Below are 22,046 nucleotides of genomic sequence, written 5' to 3'. Positions count from 1 at the left end.
CTACTTGTGTCAGTCACCAGCACCCTTTATACCCATTATTAACTGGTAATCTACTTTATAACTAAAATCTGAAGACTAGTCAGGGCTGAAATATTAATTTAATGCATACATTTTTTTTTTGTATAGTGTTATGGACTGATCACTGAGCATGCACTTACATAGTGACAAGAAAACAAAAAGGTTTTTAACTTTGGTTCTCTTGTTTTTATGGTCACTATGCAGTTAATCTGGGTCTAACCAATTACCACTGCTGTGTGGAAAAGCAAAAGCTCTATTGGGGAAGAGTACATTCTGCCAGCACAGGCTGAGCATCACACAGGCATAAAACACAGACCACCTTAAATTATATAAAAGCACCAGAAAGGAAAAAAAGGTAAGGAGTTTAGGTTGTCATTGGCAACTATTGTACTTACAAACCTGGCCTCACAAAACAGATCAGTTTTTTTTGTTTTGTTTTTAACTATGTACTCAGATGTTACTAGACTGGCACCTCCTTCAATTCCCTCAACTCAGTCAGTGAACCAAACCCATTTCACATTCGTATGGCCTTCCAGTCACAAAGAGAAAAAACACCAGCATTTGTCTGGCTACAGGTTTGTTTTATTTGAAATAAAAATCTGGAATGAGGATATTCCACTTTGTTTTGTGCAATTCCATTTTAGGGTTGCACAAAGGATATGCACTCTCAGGTGTCCTTCCTCAGCATTACCAGGAAAAAAAACCATCCATGGTTGCAAAGGTAGCCCTTAGGTACAAATATGCAACACCTGAAATCATTATCAACCAGGACTCAATAAATTAAATAAATAAATGCAGCTTCTGTGCAAATGAGGGTTCATGGATTGCACTACAAAAGTCCACATCTTCTCCATGAAGCGAGGACATTCCTCATATGTAGACGCACGCACGCAGAAATATAAGTCACTGCTCGGTACATACTATGGCAAAATACATAAAAACGCAAACAAGACAATTCACATATTGTAAAGGTTACAGAGGTATGGAGGAGGGAGGGGACCAGTAGCATCCACATCCCCACATCAATCCAACATAGTATGGCCGATTCATAAAACCTGGAGAAGGCTTAAGGACTACAGCAACAATTCCAAACTCCACTCCCATATAGGTTCAAGTGGAGAGTCAAGTGTTTTTACTGCTACATTTGGTGGTAAGATAATCCTTCTGCTCCAGTTTTAGTAATACAGCTCCAGCATCTAAGCAGGAGATCCAGCATAAGATCAAGGGGAGTGTGGTTTCTAGCGTGCCCACGCCTTGCCTACTTTTCAGCTGGATTAAGGACATTACCAGCCCACTCATCTACTTAATGCTAACATTGTAATCACTGTCAGAACGGTATAAGCAGAAAACACAGACAGAGACAGGGAAGAGGGGGGGGGGGGGGGGGGGGGGTGTTGCCAGGCCTGATCTCTGTCAGTGTTGCAGAATGTCAGAACACACCACCTCTCTTCCTGCAACACCCACAAGCAAGGGGGGGGGGGGGGGGGTGGAAGCACACTAAATTCTCACGCACAGACTGCCAGGAAACATACTTTGTACACAGAGAACTGAAAGTACGTCACTGTAGGCACAGCGAGCGCAAGACAGAAGGAGAGAACTATCAGTGCACACACTGACAGAAGCGACAAGAGATTGTGTTAACTATTGACAGAACTCATTCCTCTGACGGTAGAAAATAGAATAATATGTACAACTCCAAGAACATTTAATAAAAAAATAATACCAGTTTCATTCAAATAAAACAGAAGTCCCAAAACTGTTGATCTGGAAACAAGGCATTAAAAAAAATAGAAAAAAAAAAAAAAAAAGTCCAACACGTGAGGTAAAATATAATAAAATGTAGAAAGCTCGGACACAGCAAAAGATGCTGCCTCCCTGCTACAGTCCCCAAACATGTACTAAAGGGTGGGGTGGATGAGGGCCACAGCATGCAGAAAGGCTGACCCCGAACCAGTCAGAAGAGGGACAGAACCCCACAGCATAGTACATGGATGCTACATATGACAATAACGGTGATGATTAGGGATGAAGTATTGTAGTCAAGTCCCTGGTTATCCCCATCCCTTGTAATTCAAAGTACTAAGTTCCATAGAGGCAGATGAATCCTGAACAGCAGCATGTCTGAGGTTCTGTTCCAGAGCTGGGGGGTTGTGAGATGTATTCCCAGGTAATGAATATTCCCATCTGTGCATTCCTGTGTTGTGTAACTGGTCCAAGAGTAAAGGGTTTTAACACCACCTCCAGGAACTAGAGCGTGCCTTATTGCTTTCACACTCTATGATGCAAAAATGCAGTTCAACCCCGTACGCTCCAAAATAAAGCGTTTAAGGCAGACATTTTTTTAATTGTTTTATTATTCAAGTCCATGAAAAAAAAAAAAAATTTAATTTAGCTTGACCACTTGAGTTTTCCTTAGTTAACTGCTATGTTTTTAATCCAATGCTTGTCTTGGGTCCTCCCGGTATTCATACACCAAATTAAAAAGTTCTCTCCTGGAGTGAATCAAGTAAGGAACTACCAAAGGTCTCATGCTACCAGTTCCGCCTTGACATCTGGCTTCCATAGGGTGTCCTCATAGTCCATGTCCAGGGCATTATCCCCACTGGAGGCGCTGCTGTCACTGTTGGTCCGACTAGACTTTCTAGTAGGAAGCCCCGGGTAGGGAGCCCTAGAGTCTCTCAGTGCCTTTCTGCGCAGTTTCTTCTGATGCATAAGCAACTGCAAGCGTTCCACTTTGCACCGAGTAGCCCTGTTTTCTGTCTGTCGTAAAGGGTCCCCTGCAAGCATAAAGGAAATATCAATTGAAATTAGAAGGCAACTAAACAGCTCAGTTAAAAACTAACACATGAAACAGGAAGTTTTGAACCCGGATGGTACTATTTAGTGAAGCTTTCAGCCAACAGGACTACAGATCCTATTTATGTACACACATTTCTTTTTAGAACACACAGCTTACATACATAAATAAGCACCATTAGGATGCATTAAAAAACAGGACATTAAATGGGTTCTTGCCTGGATGTGTAGTAGGACTATTTACACCTATTAGATAAGACATGTTAATTTCTGACAAATTAAAGTGGACCTGAGCTCTTGCACAGGACAAAAGAAAAACAGAGAAATGCTCCGTGTATGTACTGTATTTAGAGAGCGTTTAGCCTGTCTAATTCCCTCTCATCTGTGTCTAATCACAAGTTGTAGTTTGATCCCTCAGATGTGTCAGCTGACTGCCAGGACAGAGAAGCCAATTTGAAAGCACAGGATGTTTACAATATGTCTGCTTCCATGAAAACAGGAAGATACTGCTATCGATCTGCAGTGTATCGGGTATAACAAAAATGTTTCTTTAAAGGTTATGCTGTTGCTTATATTTTAGAGCAGAGAGAAAGTTCTGAGTTCAGGTCTGCTTTAAAACCTTCCTGCTGTAACTGATGGTTAACAGCACAATACTCTTCTGCTACATCATAACATAAATCGAGCGCTTTTGAATGGCGTAGGGTAGATTGTCAATTACTTGATATACAGACCCAAGCACTTTTTTCTGAGTTTTCAATCTTTTTTTCATAATTGGGGAAAGTTTGAACACGTATGTGGTACATTGGTCAGATTTATGACATGTTACAATCAGTCAGAAAAATTGCTGTCAGTTTTAACGGAAAGGACAACTGATGTGTAGTCTAGTGTCCCAGTTTCCCCATTTCCTCTTTCACATTATACGCTGAAAAACTGAACCCTTTTCACAAAGTACTGCTATAGAGAGAAAAAAAAAAAACATTAAAAACTCTAGTGTTGTGCGTTGTGCACAACAATGCAGTAAATGTAATAGGGCCCTTCGGGTGCATACACATCCAAGATGGGGACATACTAAATTTAGAAACAAACAGGTTTCCAATACTGGTCCTTACAGCGAAATGGTTAAGCAGCCTGCGGATTATCAGCTGCACACAGGCACTGAATATTTTATTATGAAGCTCCCACAGCTTCCTGCTGTATAATGGGATCTACTCACCCCTCCCACACTCCTTTGCTCTTTGTTCTCCAGCACAAAACACAGAATGAAACTGGCCAGATGTATGCGGGCCCTCCCGATCACCCACACCCTCCCTGAAAAGGGGCAAGTGAAGTTTCCCACTGCTGAGCTCTGTCTAGTACACTACTGGGGAGGTAAAGTTAAAGGGAGAGAATGCACACGCTGTGCTCTGACAAAAAAATAAAAAATAAAATGAAAAAAAAGGGTTCCCAAAAACTGTCAAGCATACTTGTTACAGGAAGCTACAGCCAAGGAATAAACAGCCCATCACCGTTACTCTACATCCAATTATTTGCCTGGGTGATTTTAATGAACAGAAAAATCTCAACCAATCGTGGTAGAGAAGACAGCAGATCAGAATTACATATGCTAATTGGTTTCATTTTAAAAAGCAGTGCATTGTGACAAAGATTTCAGTTAAAACGTGTTAAGTGTGAAAGGTGCCATAGGATAACATGGGCATTACTTTGAAAATCAGTTTTCTTTCCGTTTTAACTGAGAGCAACTGATTAAGTGTAAAAGGTCCCTACCACCATTTTTGCCCTGGAATGTCCCAAATGCTTGGACTGTGCCCACTTAATCTTAATTAGGCCTTTTAAATCCTTCAGCATGGCATGGGGTAAGAGGGTTGGACAACACTAGCTTAAGCCTTTCTAGACACCTACAGATGGGTGGGTGGGTGGGTGGGGGGGGGGGGGGGGGGTCACAATTGGAATTGCAAGGTCTTTGGTCTTTAAAGTGGATCTGAACTCTTGCACAGGACAGAAGGAAAACAGAGAAATGCACCCTGTATGTATTTAGAGAGTTTAGCCTGTTCAATTACCACTCATTTGTGTCTAATCACAAATTGTAATTTGATCTCCCCCGTGTCACATGACTGCCTATGGCAGATAAGCCCATTTCAAAGCAAAGGCTGTTAACAATAGGTCTGCTTTCATGAATCAGGAAGTAGAAACATTGCAGATTTATTTTAGTATTTGTGTCAGGTGTAACAAAAATATTTTTTGTTTAAAGGTTATTATGCTGTTGTGTATCTTTTAGAGCAGAGAGGACATTCTGAGCTCAGGTCCGTTTTAAGACATCCTTTGTCTAGGACACTCCCTCCTAACCCATCTACAGACAACTGGAAAAACCGTCAGAGCCATCCAAGCAGAAGTGAGTACACCAGGTGTTGGTTGAAATAAAGATCCATAAGGCTACGTTCACAGTGGGACATTGCATCTCTTGCAAAAACAGCATCGCAACAGAGTAGAAAACTCGCATTGGGTGTTAAACGTGTGATGCAAACAAGTACTGCCTAAACTAAATGTAATAAGAGCTTAAAGTGTACCAGAGATCAAGCTTTACTAAGATTATATACTTACCCAGGGCTTCCTCCCACCCCATAAACAGTCTAGGTCTTATGCACATGCAGACCTACATGCACATGCGCAGTAGACCCAGACTGACATCACTGAGCATGTTACTGGGGCTGATCGCGGCTGAACGGCAGACCGTGGGACTCATGTGTTTATGGGGCAGGAAGAAGCCCTGGGTAAGTATCTAATCTTACTAAAGCTTGATCTCTGGTTTACTTTAAGGAATTTACCTGAGTGGTACCAACCCATCTGTATTGTTTGAGATTGGTATGTCCCGAGACACAGGGCCAGCGCAAACCAACTGATTTTTGTTGTGGTGCGCCTTCAGACCACTGTTTCATACATATGGTGCATACAGTACATACAAAGTGCACTACACCTGTTACGTGCATTTGGTACCCCACTGTATGCAAACGATTCCACAACACTGCTGTTGTGCCAATGTGGACATACCATTACAATTTAATTGCATTTATCGATTACATTGTCTGACCATATACTGCAACGCCCGACTGAATTTAGTTTAGAAGTGGTCAAGACAATTAATTTTGTAAGCTTGAGAAGCAATGACAAATGCTTGATAATCACCTGGAATTTCTATGAAAGACAGAACCGAAAAAAAACCTGATCTAATGAATTGGTTGTGTAATAAGGGTAATTACTAGAATATCAGTAAAAGAAAATATTCTCATTTTTATTTTCAATTTATTTGCAGTTTACACACTACTCAGCATTCTAAATGATTTTACAGAGCAGGCTAGTGAACTTTTGAACTGTACTCGAGAGAAAAGAAAATACAGTGACTGATTGTTGAGATAACAAGCTTCAGAAGTCAGAGCTCTCTGCAACGCTGGAGCTCAATGGCTCTTCTGCAGATAACTGGAGTTTAACTCTTCCTGTACTGGAAAACCATTTTAGACTTCTGTCTCTGCTCCTAATGTTTTATTTCTTAGCTGTACTTCTGCAGTGATTCTCAACCAGTGTTCCTATACAATTACTGACACTTGCATGGGACATAAGGATTCCACTTTCCCCATTGCTGCAGGACACTATAGTACCTCTGACGATACCACCTGCATCTCCCAAAGCCAACAGCATAGTCCCGCCTCAAAAGCTCAAGGCAGGGAGGATGCCACATCACACTGGAGGAAGAGGTCACCATAGATTTGTAATATAGTTTTTAAAATTTATGTCACAGGGGCCAATATAAGAACACAGGTGCCATAATAAAGGGACAAATGTACTAAATGTGTTGTGCTTTACGACTAAAGGGGGTCACACTTCCTAAGGGATGCATGCTTATTGAAAAAAAGGTCTTTAAAGATGGTCAATAAGCTGCAAATAATTCTGACTTCCAAACAGATTGTATGCAGCCTGGAATAGAGACAGACAACTTGACTGCAGGGACTTTGATCCAGTTTCAAGCTGCATGCAATTTGCATTCAAGTCAGAATTACTTGCATCTCATTGCCTAGCTCAACAGTACTCCTGCTTTAGTCAATGACTTACCAATAGGTTTGTATTGGCGAGCTTGAGGCTTGGAATGTCCTGCACTGTAGATGGTTTGCGGTAGGTCACTGCTTGTGGAAGGAGAGGTAGCCTTAGTGGTTTTTGCTTCAGTTGCACATTGCGAGTGGCAGCGGAGTGCAGTGAGTGAGGGCGGTATTCCCTGGTAGTGGCGAGTGGCGCTTAGAAGGTCATTAAGTATCTGTAAGATTGTGCCAATATCCCGGCGAGGTCGCCCTGTGCTGTCCTGGCAGTGGGGATGCAAAGTGCCTGGATAGAAAATGTTAAAAAAATACATAAAAGTTCAAACTGAAACAAATGTCTAAACAAAAAAAAATTGATAAGGGCCCTTTTACACTTAATACATTGGTAAGCACTGCATTTTCCTTTCCTCCATACCACTGATAAAGTGTAAAATGACCCTTATCAAAGTAGAGATAATCAACCACAGACAACAGTCAGTTTAGCAGATAAACTATGGAAAACATGTATTTTAATACTTGAAAAGCAGCACTTTACAAAGTACATCATATCCTCCACAACAGCATCCAACCCAATATCCATTGTCGAAGGCCAACTTAGATCAGTTATGAACCACATTTGGCTTGTAAGAGGAGACAAGACCAACCAAATCCAAAAGTGGTAGAAATCTTGGAAATATGCTTACTATTGTTCTACTAAATGAAACTCAAATTTCTGTCCATATAATCAGCACTCCATTTAGCAACAGAAAGCAAATATGTATATACTAAGAACACTGTATTGGCACATCTGTCCAACAGCCTGTTCCATTGTGGACGAGTGGGGGGTTGCCCTTTTGTAGGAATAATAGTGATCCAATCTCTGAATGGGGACATCAGTGATGTCTAAAGCCCCATACACACCTGACTTAAGTCGATTCACAATCTGCAGTAAAAGCAGCCATACAATCCCTCTCTGATCAGATTCGATCAGAGAGTGATCTGCTGGTCGATCTGATGGCAAATCGACCAGTATATAGCCACCTTTAAGCCCCATCTACACAATACGATTCTTTGTTGCGATTCGATTACGATTCTATTAGGGCTGCACGGTTTTTCGGTTTGAAACTAAAACCGTGGTTCGTGGCAAGACGATCTGCTGATCGTCAGTACCTTCGGTTTTTCGGTCCGCTGTCTGTAATACATTGCTTCTGGCCCCGCTGTGCGCGGATTGGCCAGATGCAGTGAATATGTATGAGTGTTAATGAGCGGGGGCCCCCCCGCTCATTAACACTCATACATATTTACTGCTTCTGGCCAAAAGCAAGGTATTACTGACAGTAGCGGACCAGGCAGTGCGGAACCCCCCCCCCCCCCCCTCCATCCCCCAGCATTTAGGGGGAAAAAAATAAATCGAAATTGCAATTTGAGAGAAAAATCGCAATTTCGGTTTTTCCCTAAAATCGTGCAGCCCTAGATTCTATTTACAATCCGATATGTCCGATCGGGATTCGATTAAATTTGCCATTGTTTTGTAACGGCAAATCGAACTGAATCCCGAACAGACAAGTCTGATTTAATCGGATCGTAAATAGAATCATAATCGAATCGCACAAAGAATCGTATCGTGTAGATGGGCTTTAGACATACTTATAGTACTGGAAGCATTTGGGCAGATTGGACAATGCCCCCTTCCTAAATGGGATTCAACTGTACCCATTGCCCTGAAAAGCTCTATACCCCAGCACTGTATGTAAATGAAGCAGCTGATTGTGAATAGATATGCAAATCTGCAACCTATTCATCAGAATTTTGTAGCTTGAATTTGATTTAATTCAGCTTTAAATACAACCACTGTGTGGAGTTTATGCAACCTCTAAGCCTCAGGGCCCGTTTCCACTGTTGCGACGCGATTTCGCCGGCATCCCGACGCTTGTAAAAACGCATGCGGATGCGTTTCCGCATGAGTTTTTTACCCGTGATTTCACATGGCAGGGTGCCATGCGAAATTAACCATGACTCTGCCAGGGCAAAACATTGAAAAAGGTGTGAAATCGCACGCGAATCGCGGGTAAAAACGCATGCGTTTTCCCTATTAAATACATTAGCGGCGATTCGCATGGATTCCCGGCGCAGGCGAATTCTGTGGGTCCTGTCGTGCAGATTTGGCCCGCCGCCAAATCGCTCCCGCACGCCGCACATATGGAAACAGCCCCGGCCACTTCAATGTACCAAGCGAATCCGCATATCGGCGCCGCATGCGGATTCGCTATGGTGGAAACGAGCCCTCAGGCTTTTTTTTTTTTTTTTTTTTTTTTTTTGAGTCTTCATAGCAATGCATTGCATGTGAATCACACACATGCAGGAAGAAGGAGATTGTTGTACAATTGTAAAGAATTGCAAGTTAATGCAACTTTTTTAGACTTCCTTTATGTGTGATTTTGTATGTGTTTGCCACATGACAAATAAAGTGTGCTCTCAACCTAAAGTTTTCTGACCAAACTGGACCCAGGAATGTAAATCGAAGTAAATAAAAACTAATCCCTCATACAGCTAGGTGAGAAGGGCAACACATTACAAATCTCTTTAGCATGACAATGCATTACATACATGCAAATGTTGGTCAGGAAGCTGGGAGATAAAAACATGTAGGCAAAGAAATGCTACACAAAAAAAAAAAAAAAAAACCCTTAAAGAAAAATAATAAAATAATAAGTGGAGAGGCATTACATTGTAGCCAGTAAGGCAAATCATGCTCCAGTTACCGTGGTGTGCATATGCTCACCAAGCATTCATGTCATTGCTGTGTAGGGGAGGAGATCTACTTAAAGGAATACTATCGATGTATGCATTTATTTTTAAATGCTGTATGTTGTAGCACACATTAGGGCAAGTACTAGGAGCAATGTGATTCCTCACACAGCTGTTCCTCTCAGCTGTAAAATCCTCCATCAGTTTTGGCATCAGTGTTGGATACAAAATGTATCTAATACTGAGCTCCCAGAGGGCTAGACCATGTCTCTGCAAAGGGGAGATGCTATCAACTCCTCAGTTTATAGTTTAATTATCACCTTGCTGAGGGCTCTTTCACATCAGAGCTTGCATTGGAGAACGCTCAAAGCATACGTTTTGTTGTATGCGTTTTAATGCGTTTTGATATGCGTTGCACTGCAGTGAGTGCGTTTTTAATCCGTTTTCAATGCGTTACAGCACATAGAAAAACGCAGGTATTTTTTTCTCTTTTAGTTTTCAACTTTCTACATTGTTCCTCTGTTGCATGCTGGGACTGATTGCCTGCGTTAACGGATTAAAAACGCGCATAGTGTGCGTTTTACATTGACTAACATTGTAACGCATAAAGCTAGCGTCGGCCAAAAAACTGCGCCTGGGTGCAGTGTAACGCAACGCACAAAAAGCCTGCGTTATATGTGAAAGCTAAAATGAAAGTCTATGGACTTTCATTTCACCTTGGGTAACGCAAACTTTACCCTTTGCGTTGAAACGCAGAAAATCTGCCCTAATGTGAAAGAGCCCTGAAAGAATCTTGTTGATATGGTGGTAAGGGGTTAAAGATTCTAGCAATGTGTGTTTATTATCTTTGCTTCTCTTTACTGATAAAGATACGAATAATGCTAATTGTAGACAGTGGTCTGCCCCTCTCAGCAGCTTGTAAAGTGGATGCAGCCTGGAGTGAATGCCTCAAGCAGGCAGCCAGTCTGAGTGTAAACACAGACTCCTGGTATAGCTAGTTATATTCCAGCAATATTCCAGCTCATTTAGTTACCTGTTACCACCTCAGATCAGCCTATTTCTCCTAATGTCTGCTGCATGCTGTGAGTGACACAGTGAAATATATTTGTGAGCTGTGTGACAGAGTAACCAAGCAGCTCAGGGTGACCCAAACTACTATGAGCTGTGTGAGAAATGAATTTTTAAGCAGGGATAGTGAGAGAGAGACCTGGGTGAATAAATAAAGTGCCCCTAGCACTAGTGGTAATGTGTACACTAATATAGAGTATTAAAAAAGTCGTTTCAATCGATAGTACTCCTTTAAGGAGACTACTGAGGTTGGCTTTATAATAAACATCTGATCATTTCCCTAAATAGAGCTACCCGAAAGACTAGTAACAGCTAGTTACCTGAAGCCCAGGCACTACACACAGTAGCAGGGTTCTGTTAGGGTAGCTTAGAGAATAAAACTATCTGCTCAACTGCTATAAACCTCTCTGAGGCCTAGAACCCACTAAAAAGCACAGTGTTCTCCCCAGGCTCTTTTAGCTGGGTGCTCCACCCGGCTTGTTTTAGTGAGAACCCGGCTGTCATCGGTTCATCTCCTCCTATGCTATAAGCAGAGTTGTGCAAAGAAGCACCAGCCCTGCATTCTCTCATATTGCGGCACCCGGCTACTTTTTCATGCCACCCGGCTGGAAAATAATTCTGGGGAGAACACTGAAGCGCCATCAAAATCACTAGCGATTTGTGATAGAGTTTTGCAAGTGATTTTGGGAGCGTTTTCCCTGCTCCTATACATTAGGATGTAAACTCTCCCAAAATGTTGCGTGTCCTGCGATTGCGATTTCCTTAATAGCAGTCGCTCTAGTGGAATCTGTACCATCCATTTACATTGGCAGAGTGTTTAAGGAAATCACTAGTGATTTACTCCTTAAACGATCAAAAAAACTCTGGGTTCCAGGCCAAATTCAGTATTGTCTGCATCACATCTACAGATTACCACCTTTCACAGAGGCATAGCTGAAAGATGGCATAAGACAAAGTTGCCCTTCGTTCACCTAGGTCAGTGATCTGCTCTCCAGCTGTTAAGGAACTACAAGTAACAATGCATTGGGGGAGTCTGACAGCCACAGTCATGATTCATAAAGGCAAATGCATTTTGAGACTTGTAGTTCCTTAACAGCTGGAGAGCTAAGTTTGCAGATCACTGACCTAGGTCATGTTCACACTATATAAATTGCTATGCACATTTCATCAATGTGAAGGACATCAGAAAAAGCAGACTGCACTGACATACTGCTGCATGTATTTCTATCCAAACAGTTCTGTCCTATTCACTGTCAGTGAACAGCATCAGCAACGCAAAGTAATGTAACAAAGCAATCACATGGCCACGTGTTGCCTAGTATGAACAAGGCCTTCAGGTATTGTGTCATGTAGAATAACTGACCAGCTACATGTGCTCAGTGTATTGGATATTTAAAGCAATAGGCTATGTTCACACTGTTAAAAAAGGGAACCTAAAGTAAGATCTGTAAATACCAGACAACTGCTATTGATTAAATGGAAATAAAAAAAAGTCAGCCTCCATGCACTTCTTGCTTCAGGTTCCCTTCAAGTAGATCTGGTAAACAATTTTTATTGTCCTGACGATTTACTGATCTACCATTCTGCAACATTAAACAGGATTTCAGCACAAACCTTATACAGTATATATTCTCCCCCCCCCCCCCAACCAAGACAGTACAAAATATTTTGGTACATGAAAGAAGCAGCGCACCTTCCTCTTGAAATGCTTTTATTTGGGCAGTCTGCCAACAGCAAGCATATATGACATAGAAAACAAGAGTTGTCAAACCTGGATCCACGGAGGTGCAGAGGTGAATAGGGAAGTCCTATGCACGTAAGCAAGCGCCAGTTGGCGTGAAACGGCTGTAGTGCCGTCCACACATCCCCTGGTCACCTCTTCCCTATTCACCTCTGCACCTCCGTGGATCCAGGTTTGACAACTCTTGTTTTCTATGTCATATACGCTGGCTGTTGGCAGACTGCCCAAATAAAAGCATTTCAAGAGGAAGGTGTGCTGCTTCTCTTTCATGTACCAAAGTGTTTCAGTTTGTGCTCTGCACTAACCCAAGCTTGCTGCACTTCTCTGTGCTTGGACTGGCAGCCTAGGAACACAGGTGTGAATGTATGAGGTGAAGCTGCTGCGGGCCTATAGGCGCTGACTCTACCCCCTTGCTTAACCAGCTGAGTGCCAAGTGACCTTTTTTTCCTAGAGTGTACAGTACAAAATACGCTCACATTTTATGCTTTTTGCCCACCCCTGCCAGTATCAATCGCAAAAACAGGTATGCCTGATTAACAGATGTTCAACGAGATGCACGATTCTGGCCTGTGTGAACATTTTAAATACACCCTAGCAGCTTGGAATTAAACATTTTGATTGGCTGAATTCCAAGCTGCATACAATTTGCACCTCTGACCATATCTGATATCCGATCAAAAAAAAAAAAAAATAAATAATAAAAAAAAAAAAAAAAAACACACCACACACGCTGTGGAGTCGGAGTAATTTTTCAGTACCTGGAGTCAGAAGTTTCATAAACTGTGTCAGATGATTTTTGTACCAACTCCACAGCCCTGATACAGAGGAAAAAAGGGTAAAAGGAGTAAAGTCGGAAATTCATTATGAAAACTTACCTGAAAAGGTCCCTGAGAAGACGCCAGGAGCATGGTTCACAAAGCTTTCTATGATAGCACCAGGCTTTCGTGGTCGACCGGAGGGGGAAGGACTAGAACTTTCACTGCTCTGACCATTACTACTGCATTGTACCTGCTGGAAAATTATGGAAGAGATTAAAAAAATTGTGCAAATACTACAGAAGGCGTGGTTCACAATACAAGAAGCTAAAGTCATTTAGAATCAGTTGATTCCAAACCAGGAGACTCAGAAAACTAAATTCCCTCCAAATACACTCACCTCTGCACAGGGCGATACGGTCACACCCTCTCCATGTGAGCGGAAGACGCTGTTGGTGAGGGAAGAGGAGTGAGGAGCATTGCAGTGCGTGGATGTAGCTGGTGCAGATACAGAAGGCTGGGAAGACCCCTGTGTGCAGCCTGCTAGTCGGGAGAATGCAGGTGCTGCACTTGTTTGTAGGGTCCGAAAATGAGGGGTTGAGCTGTGTTCTGTCCCCCTGGTGAACAGGTGTCGATGCTGAAGGTGAGACCCTCCGGCTTGCTGAGGAGCTAACTGGAGTTGTACAAACATCATGTGATCACCAACACGAAGGGCTAAAGTGAGAGGAGAGCGCCCTGACAAGAAGTCATTCACCTAAGACAAAAGGAAACATTCACAATTTATCACATTATCATAATTTAAGGCAGCCTGTGTCATATCTGACTGACTTACACACACACCCCCTACATGCAATCTAGTCCCTCAAAAATACACTGAATGATCATTTCCTACAATTAATGCCAGTCACTCTATGGGAAATGTTAACACTAGCAGTTTTTGTATTTTCATTCGGAAATGGCAAAGACAGACCCAAAAATGGAATCATTCACCGCATCTCCTGCCCTACAAAACCTTACATCCAATGCCTTATGTCTTCAGTCACAACAAACCACATGCACGGAGGCCCACTTGAGCATAAATCAATTAATGGACAAGTCTACGGTTAACACGCAAAACAAAAGCCTACTAGTATGAAATTCAACAGTAAAAGACGATCCATTGAACGTCTAATGACGACTTTATAATAACACTAGGAATATATGCAAAATGTAGTGAACTCAACAGAAAAATGCTTAGAAAACAGTAGCTACAGAGAAGCAGTGCACCATCACGACTCAATCATACAAACAGTCATGCATTCAGCTCCCATCCCCCACGTCACGACAAACCCCCAACCATCACCACCCCCGCATCACTGGACAAAGAGCAGAACATTAACCCTGTGAGAGCTGGTGACAATAGTAACAGACTGTCTATATAACAGGTACAGGATGTACCATTCTCCATGTATATATGCACACAACCACACTCCCAGTTTTATCAGTCTGCTCTCTCTGACTCACCCACTTCCAGCCCACGCCTGCAGGAACAGCTAAAAATAGCTGAGTCCAGCAGGCAGTCAGGAGAACAAGGCCAAGGGAGGGGGCAGGCGGACTCTCAGGTATAGCAGTGGGAAGTAGAAAAAAGGAGCAAAGTACAGGCTTGCGTGCCAAAAGATTTAAACTCAAAAAGGGTTCAGTGCGCTCACATAAATCTCAGTAGACAAAATACAACCATTCTTTAAACAAAGAAAGGCTACCAAACACTAGAGGAGAACATTACCACACAATGACAAAGGCTAGCAGCATTGTATTTTTACACTGTGGGGGAAGTATGTGGCTTTAAGAAATGAAATATCAGAACTAAATGAGGGAGGGGACAGGAGAAAAGCCACCACCTCCCAACACCATCTGATTACCAAGCAGTTTGTCTGAAGGAGAGGCATGATCTGCGTCAGAGGGTGCATGGTGACACCACACAACGAAATTACTTCCCCTTGCCCTCCCCCACAGCATACAGTTTAATATCCATTCACCTGTGACTCTGTCAGACTCTCCAGGGCCTGCATCACAGACTGCTCCGGGCGGGACATCTGGGACTGTGGGAAGAAAAGGGAGAGAGGAGTTAAAACTATATACCACTTTGTCCAAGCTTACTGTGTGAAGGGAGATCGGTTTAAAAAAATTAAAAATCAGCCATAAAAAAAACTTACCATGAGTCCTGCTTCGACAGTAGGAAGGAGGGTCAACCTACTTCCTTCTGCAACACCCAGATCTTTAAGTTTTCCAGAGCTTAAAGGCCTGAAAGGGGCAGAAAGATATGAAATGAGAAACACTCCACAGAACAAATCACTTAAAGCTGCAATGCAGACACAAATGTACACACCAAGACAGATTACAGGACAACAATGTTAAGTGCCACCTTCATAAAAAATTATATGTCTGACTAGGCCACTTTGGGTGTGAGTGATGAAGGTGGGGTGAGACGTTCTGATGTCATCATTGCTAGAGACTGCATATGCATTTACTGGAAATGAGGGTTGCTGGGGACAGCCAACTCAAAATCCTTTCAGTGTAAACTAAGGGATGAGGGAAAGGACTATTTTTGTCTATATACCAAAATGAAGGAAAAAAGCACTGTATTATGTGAAAGTACAAATGTGTATACTGTTTTTAGTACCCTATACTACAAAAGGCCTAATAGGAAGCACTGTAAAGGACACATATTGCCTCAGTGATCCAGTGAAGGCAAACCCGACAGCAGGGCGAGACGGCCTTGGCAGCAGTGAGCCACATCGTGGGACATAGTTTGGATGCATACACAATTTTGATTGGCCAAATCTACAACTACCATGTGGTATGAGCGCTCACCTACAAAATGAGTTCATAGCATTCAAAATCTATTGGTTCAAATACCATATGGAAGTGGTAAAAATTACCAACTAAAGATGGATGTGTGTTTGTAGCCTTACAGCAGTAACCATAGCAAAGCATGCATATGCAGCAGCCCCACATCCATATGTACAGCAGTGATCACCTCTATACATATACTACGGTAATGTATGGAGGTTATCACCAATGCACACATCCAACAATGACCACCACAAGGGACAACAACATCCAAACAACAAACACCACATTAAGGGTGAGAGGGTCAACATGCATACAGCCCTAACTACACATATTCACAAAGTGACTACACAGGAGGGGAGATTCATCCATACATACAGCAGTGGCCACACTAAGAAGAGGGAATGACTTCCATAAAGCAGCAGTGACCACACAAGGAGTCACACACACAGAGTAGTGAGCACTGAGGGTGAAGAGCACATACATAGAGAGCAGTATGCACACGTAGGAAGAGGAGGAGGAGGGGGGCACACATCCATACATAGAGCGCAGGACAATGGAGGCGAGGCAGGCTGAGCAGGGATTTGCTGGCAGGGCTCAGGCTGAGGCATTGCTAGTGATAAGCAGAACACATCCCCCGGCTGGGAGAGGAGACAGGCAGGAGGGAGGCAGCTCATGTGTGTAACCCGCGGAGGTTTCCTGAAACAAAGAGCCCCGCTTCCCCGGGGTGCGGAACAAAAGCTGGGAAGGCCGGGGAGCCCGATCACCCCCGGGGCAGGAGGAGGGTCACACGTCACCAGCTCAATGCTCCCCTCCCTCACAGAGTGCGCCCCCCCCCCATACACATCCCACACCCGGCTACAGCCGCTCGCTTCAGGCCCTACGCGAAGCTCCGGCACTTACGTTTCCCGGTACAGCAGGGTTAGCCGCTCCTTGGGCACCTTTAGCCGCTGGGAGATCCGCCGCTTCAGTCCGTCCACCGTCTCCTCGGGCGGCACGGAAAGCTCATAGCGGGTGCCGGTGGTGCTTTGGACGTGTAAGTTCATCAGAGACTCCCGCTCCGCGCTGATAAACCTCCGGGCATTGAGCTGATTCTCCATCCGGTGATGTTCTCCGGCTCCACTCAGCTCCGGCGTAAAACTAACACACAAAGTTACACGAGCTCCCTCTCCAGAGCTGGATCGCCTGGTCACGCCTCCCAACCAATCGGAATAAACCCTCACCTCCCCCACGTGGCGTTAACGTGATCCCTCCCTCGTGACGCCTTACTAATCACCGCTCTGGCTTGCGGTATGACTCCGCTGGCCACACCCACCAGCCATTCATAATAAATCGGCTCTAACAAAGGGACGCAAGCGGATGACATGAGAACCCCGGCGCTGGGACAGCAGGAGCCTTTCACTTTATACACACAGCGCAGATACGTGGGAATCAGCTTTATCAGCCCTAAGAATGTATTTGTTCCAATTATGGAATTGCGTACAATAAAACACGACAGAAAAGCGAAAAATAACCTTCAGTACAATTCTGAATAAGCATAATACTGTCACTGCAACCTATTCTATCCTAAACCGCTATAGAAGGGCGTTTGAACTGACCATTTTAAAATTAATAATGTATAAAAAACGTAAAGCTGCAGATCCCCACATTGATATCTTCTAATCAATTTATGACCGGTTAATTTTGATCAAATCTGCTAGTAATCTTTAGCTCCAACATATCCAGTTGTTTGACTTTTAATTCATTTTGTGCAATTCATCAATCAAAAGTCTAAACAATTTAAATTGTTAGAGTGTCTGACTGGATAGGTGTGTGCAGTCTGCACTGACATGACCGTGGCTCCGCTGCCTCCTCTTCATTCTGCAACGTTGCTCTCATATGCAATAGGGCTGGGGGAGGAGTAGTGGGGGATTGATGGTCCATAGCATTGCACTACATCAACCACTGCTTGTGGTTCAGTCCATTCATAAAAGATTTAAGCTGAACTCTACCTATTGACATGCAGGGTAATAATTGATAATTATCTGATCAAATTCCTGTCGGACAGGGAATTATCGACTTGGATTATCAGGCAGTGTATGGAGTCCATCAATGTACTACTACTGGAAAATCTATCAACAGAAGAAACTACTGAACATGTTTGAAAACCAAGGCTTCAATCGCTGCCCCCCCCCCCCTTCAAAATGTTGGATGGGCTTCCCTTAAATGCCCTCCTCTGTGCCTCTCTTGCTACCCCCTTTAAAGGACACCTGAAGCGAAAATAAACTAATGAAATAAACAATTGTATCCATCTTCCTTCTCTTTTTAGGATATTCCACAGTTTTATTTTATGTTTAAATCTACTTTTTAAGTTTTAACTGCTTTATTGTTTTTGCTCAATGACACATTCATTGAAGTATGCCAGAGCTAAAATCTATGAACTATAGACCCTTTTTATCTCTTTCCTGCTCTCAGAAGCCTTTTTCTGATAGGAAAGTGTTTTATAGTTGGAATTTCTTATCAGTGAGGGTCACACTGTAGTCACTTCCTGTGTCTGGACTGAGTCAGCCACGTACATACCTGATATTTAACTCTTTAAGGCAGAGAAAGAAAAAAGGAACACAGCATAGTCATTTGTGTGCTAAGCACTATACATGCCCATGTCTATCATCATGTCACACATCACTTCGGGTATCCTTTAAATCTCTTAAAACTCCCTTATGCCTTTATCACAAGCCCTCCTTAAAGTGGGCCTGAACTCATCTCTGCTCTAAAAGATACGCAATAGCCAGGGCTAGATTTAGGCCAAGGCCGCTCAGGCCATGGCCTAGGGCACCACAGGAGCAAGGGCACCAAAGCAGCTGGATAAACTAGTGCAGGATTTGCAAGCAAGGGAGATCAGGCGAGTGCCTGACCGCGGTACTCTGCTGCAAGCCACCTGTGCAGCAGCCACCTTGCTCTCTGTGCACGTGTGCATTGTAGCCGGCAGTTATGGACTTGGGAGACAGAGAGGAAGAGGAAGCTTCTGCACTGGAGACTAGCAAAGAAATGAGTGACACGGATAGTTGCTGCGGTGTGAAGACGAGCTGGCTACCTATACTGGGGGGGGGGGGGGGATGGGGAGGGTTTAAGGGAGTCACCTGGCTACCTATACTGGAGGGAAAGGGGGGAGGGGTCATCTGGCTACCTATACTTGGGGGGAGGAGAGGGGGGGTCTCCAGGTTAACTATACTAGAGGGAAGGGGGGGAGGGATCATCTGGCTACCTATACTGGAGGGAAGGGGGGAGGGGTCAACTCTCTACCTATACTGAAGGAGGGCGGCTGGTGACAGTGGCCTTGGGCGGTAAAGAGCACAAATCCGGCCCTGGCAGCAGCATAATAAGCTTTAAAGAAAAACATTTCTTTGTTGCAGCCGATAAAAATAATAAAATAAATCTTCACTGATTCTACTTCCTGCTTTCATGGAAGCAGACATATTGTTAAAGTGAACCTAAAGCCGGGGGGAAAAAAGTAGATTAACTCACCTGGGGCTTCCCTCAGCCCCCTGCAGCCGATCAGTGCCCTCGCAGCCCCGCTCTGACGCTCCAGGATCCGCCGGCGAGCACTTCCGGTTTGGCCGTCATCGGCCGACAGGCATGGGAACGCGAGTGATTGTTCGCGTTCCCAGCCTGTATATCGCCCCCTATGCTGCTATTGCGGCCAGGAGGTTCACTTTAACATCCTGTGCTTTCTAATGAACCATAATCTGTCATCTCTGCCATGGCAGTCAGGTGACACAGGGGAGAGATCAAATTAAAACTAGTGACTAGACACAAATGAGGGGGGATTAGACAGTCTAAACTCTATAAATACATACAGGGTGCATTTCTCTATTCTCTCTATTTCTTCTGTTATGTGCAATAGTTCAGGTCCACTTTAAAGCACACCTTTGCACAACTGAGTATGCGAGTGTGTGCACTCAGTTGTGCAAACCTGATACTTACAGGACCCACTGTTTGGCCAACGGCAGCACAAAGCCCAAATGCGCCCGAGTGATATTTATATTGTGTGGGGCTTAGTCCAACACTCTGATGTTAAAGGGCTGACACTGTACCGGACTAGATCTGGTGAGGGTGCCTCTAGCAGCAGCCATATTTCTCCTTGTGGGACTATTGGGAGCTGGAGGGGAATAATCCAATGTTGACCAAGTCCGACATTGGATTGGAAATTACCACATATTTGTCAAAAATATATAGAAAATATAGTGTATTTGGCAAAGCACAGATTAGTAACTGGTTTTACATAATGTGGTAAATTACCAATATTTTGATAAATCTTTAATACGTAATGAATTAAGACCTTTGTGTGATCCCCTGAACTGGTGACAGTAGCAAACATGATAAATTGCCATTGACCCCTCAGTTTCTAAGTATTGGAGCTTCAGTTATTATTATTATTATCACCATAGACATATATATAGAGTCCAACATTTTCCGTGGCACTGTACAGTAGGTTTTTCATATTAGTACATAGAGTTGAGCAATCAAATGGGGATTGTAATGAATAGCGGAGATGCCGCCGCGCGGTCTGGTGGCGGGGTGGCTGTCTCCGTGTTCAGACCGGCGGTTTCCGCACAGCAGCATGCGTCTGGTTTGCTTGGGCCTTCTAGTGAACACAGATGGAGAGCTACGCGCGCGCGCGCTAGAAGACAGGACCTTTATGCCAGCAGGAGAGGTATCAGCTGATCAGGACGATCAGCTGATCCCAGCGGAACTCCTGATTGGCTGAGTGGCTGGGGGCGGCGCTGAGGAGCGCTGTAGTATATATAGATCTTGCTTCTCAGTTGCTGGTTGTCTGCCATTGCGAATACTTACGTGTGAGCACTCAGACCTCAGTCAGATCCCACAGTGGGCTCTATTCATAAAAAAGTTGTTGCGAGAAAACTCCTGGAGGGAAAATACCGCAGCGGTATTTCACACTTTTGGGTGGTCATTCAAAGAAATCTTGAAAGCTGCGATGCAAGTGCGGAGATCTCCCGCTGAAGGCTGGCGGTAAGCTGTCGGAAGGCATGCGGAAACACTTCAGCCGGCAGAGTCCCTCCGTGCGCTGCTCTCTCTGGGAGGTCTGTCCCATTCACTTGTATGTAATCCGCAAAATCAGAGGAAGCGGTATTTCCCATCCACATACCGCTTCCTCTAAACTTTATGAATGGCCATTTTGTTACTTTTTTCTAGATAAATCTAGAAAAACACTGGAGAAGGCGGAAATTTCTCGCTCTGCTGGGGGATTGTAGATTTTCATGCGGGAACAGCTTTTATGAATGCCGACTTTGCTAAATGGACGGGAAAATCCACTGTTTTGAGCGGAAAACTTGCGGTAAGGTTTTATGAATAGAGCCCTGTGTGTTAGAACCAGGTGGACCTGGGAATTCACAATTAGCCAGATTACGTGTGAGGAAACGCGGAAAAGCCGCCGTCTCTCGAGGTGAGGCGGCTGTTTCCGCGTCCAGCATGGCGTCACAACGCGGAAAAAACGCCGCATGCCGCATGGGCAGTGCGGCGGAATCCGCATTGGTAACGGCGGAATCCGCATCAGAGGCGGCCCCCGCACTAGATACATTGCATGACAGTACTGGTGTGGCTGGGACTGATAGTCCACCAGGATTCAGACTTACACGCGCGCGAGCACAGAGGCAGAGTTTAAATAGCAGTTAGAAGGGTGTCGGCTGACCAGCTGGGTCAGCTGACAAATTCCACTGCTCTCATTGGACCAGCAATTAGGGAGGTCCTGGAAAGGTCCTAGAGTATATATACTGCTGGTTGTTCACTTGCTCTTTGTCTGGCGTGCGATCACATATGTGGGAGCACTCAGACCTGTAGTCAGATCCTTAAGTGTGCCGGGACCAGCTGGAGCTGTAATCTTACACTTAGCTAGATTCTGTTGATAGCTAAAGTACTAGTTTGATTGTGATTATATGTTATGACTTTTGCCTGCTTTGACTATCCTCCTGAACTCTGATCTTGTACCTCGATATTTCTGATACTCTGTTGCCGAACCCCGGCTTGTTCCTT

At 43.9% G+C, this 22,046-nt stretch overlaps 1 protein-coding gene across 2 annotated transcripts; it reads right to left on the bottom strand.

Moving 5' to 3' along the window:
- Nucleotides 1-578: 578 nt before the first annotated feature.
- MIDN (midnolin) lies at nucleotides 579-17,232 on the bottom strand. 2 transcript variants are annotated; one of them, XM_068233990.1, is made up of 7 exons: nucleotides 16,920-17,232; nucleotides 15,380-15,467; nucleotides 15,203-15,265; nucleotides 13,588-13,941; nucleotides 13,308-13,443; nucleotides 6,916-7,182; nucleotides 579-2,795 (listed from the first exon to the last, which is right to left on the bottom strand). In XM_068233990.1, the coding sequence occupies exons 1-7, from the start codon at nucleotides 17,114-17,116 to the stop codon at nucleotides 2,545-2,547; spliced, it is 1,356 nt and encodes a 451-aa protein (XP_068090091.1). In that variant the 5' UTR covers nucleotides 17,117-17,232; the 3' UTR covers nucleotides 579-2,544. The 2 variants fall into 2 exon arrangements, with proteins under 2 accessions (XP_068090091.1, XP_068090092.1); XM_068233991.1 differs by having other exon boundaries at nucleotides 13,308-13,440.
- Nucleotides 17,233-22,046: the final 4,814 nt, after the last annotated feature.

The sequence above is a fragment of the Hyperolius riggenbachi genome, chromosome 1 (assembly GCF_040937935.1).
Source record: "Hyperolius riggenbachi isolate aHypRig1 chromosome 1, aHypRig1.pri, whole genome shotgun sequence".
Lineage (NCBI taxonomy): Eukaryota > Metazoa > Chordata > Amphibia > Anura > Hyperoliidae > Hyperolius > Hyperolius riggenbachi.
This window is presented reverse-complemented; position numbering and strand designations above follow the sequence as displayed.

Excerpts from the sequence above, each read along its gene's own strand:
- MIDN (XM_068233990.1), bottom strand. The coding sequence starts at position 17,116 with ATGGAGAATCAGCTCAATGCCCGGAGGTTTATCAGCGCGGAGCGGGAG. Across the intron at positions 13,444-13,587 it reads CCGTATCGCCCTGTGCAGAG|CAGGTACAATGCAGTAGTAA; the intron begins GTGAGTGTATTT and ends ATAATTTTCCAG. Across the intron at positions 7,183-13,307 it reads CTTCTCAGGGACCTTTTCAG|GCACTTTGCATCCCCACTGC; the intron begins GTAAGTTTTCAT and ends TTTTCTATCCAG.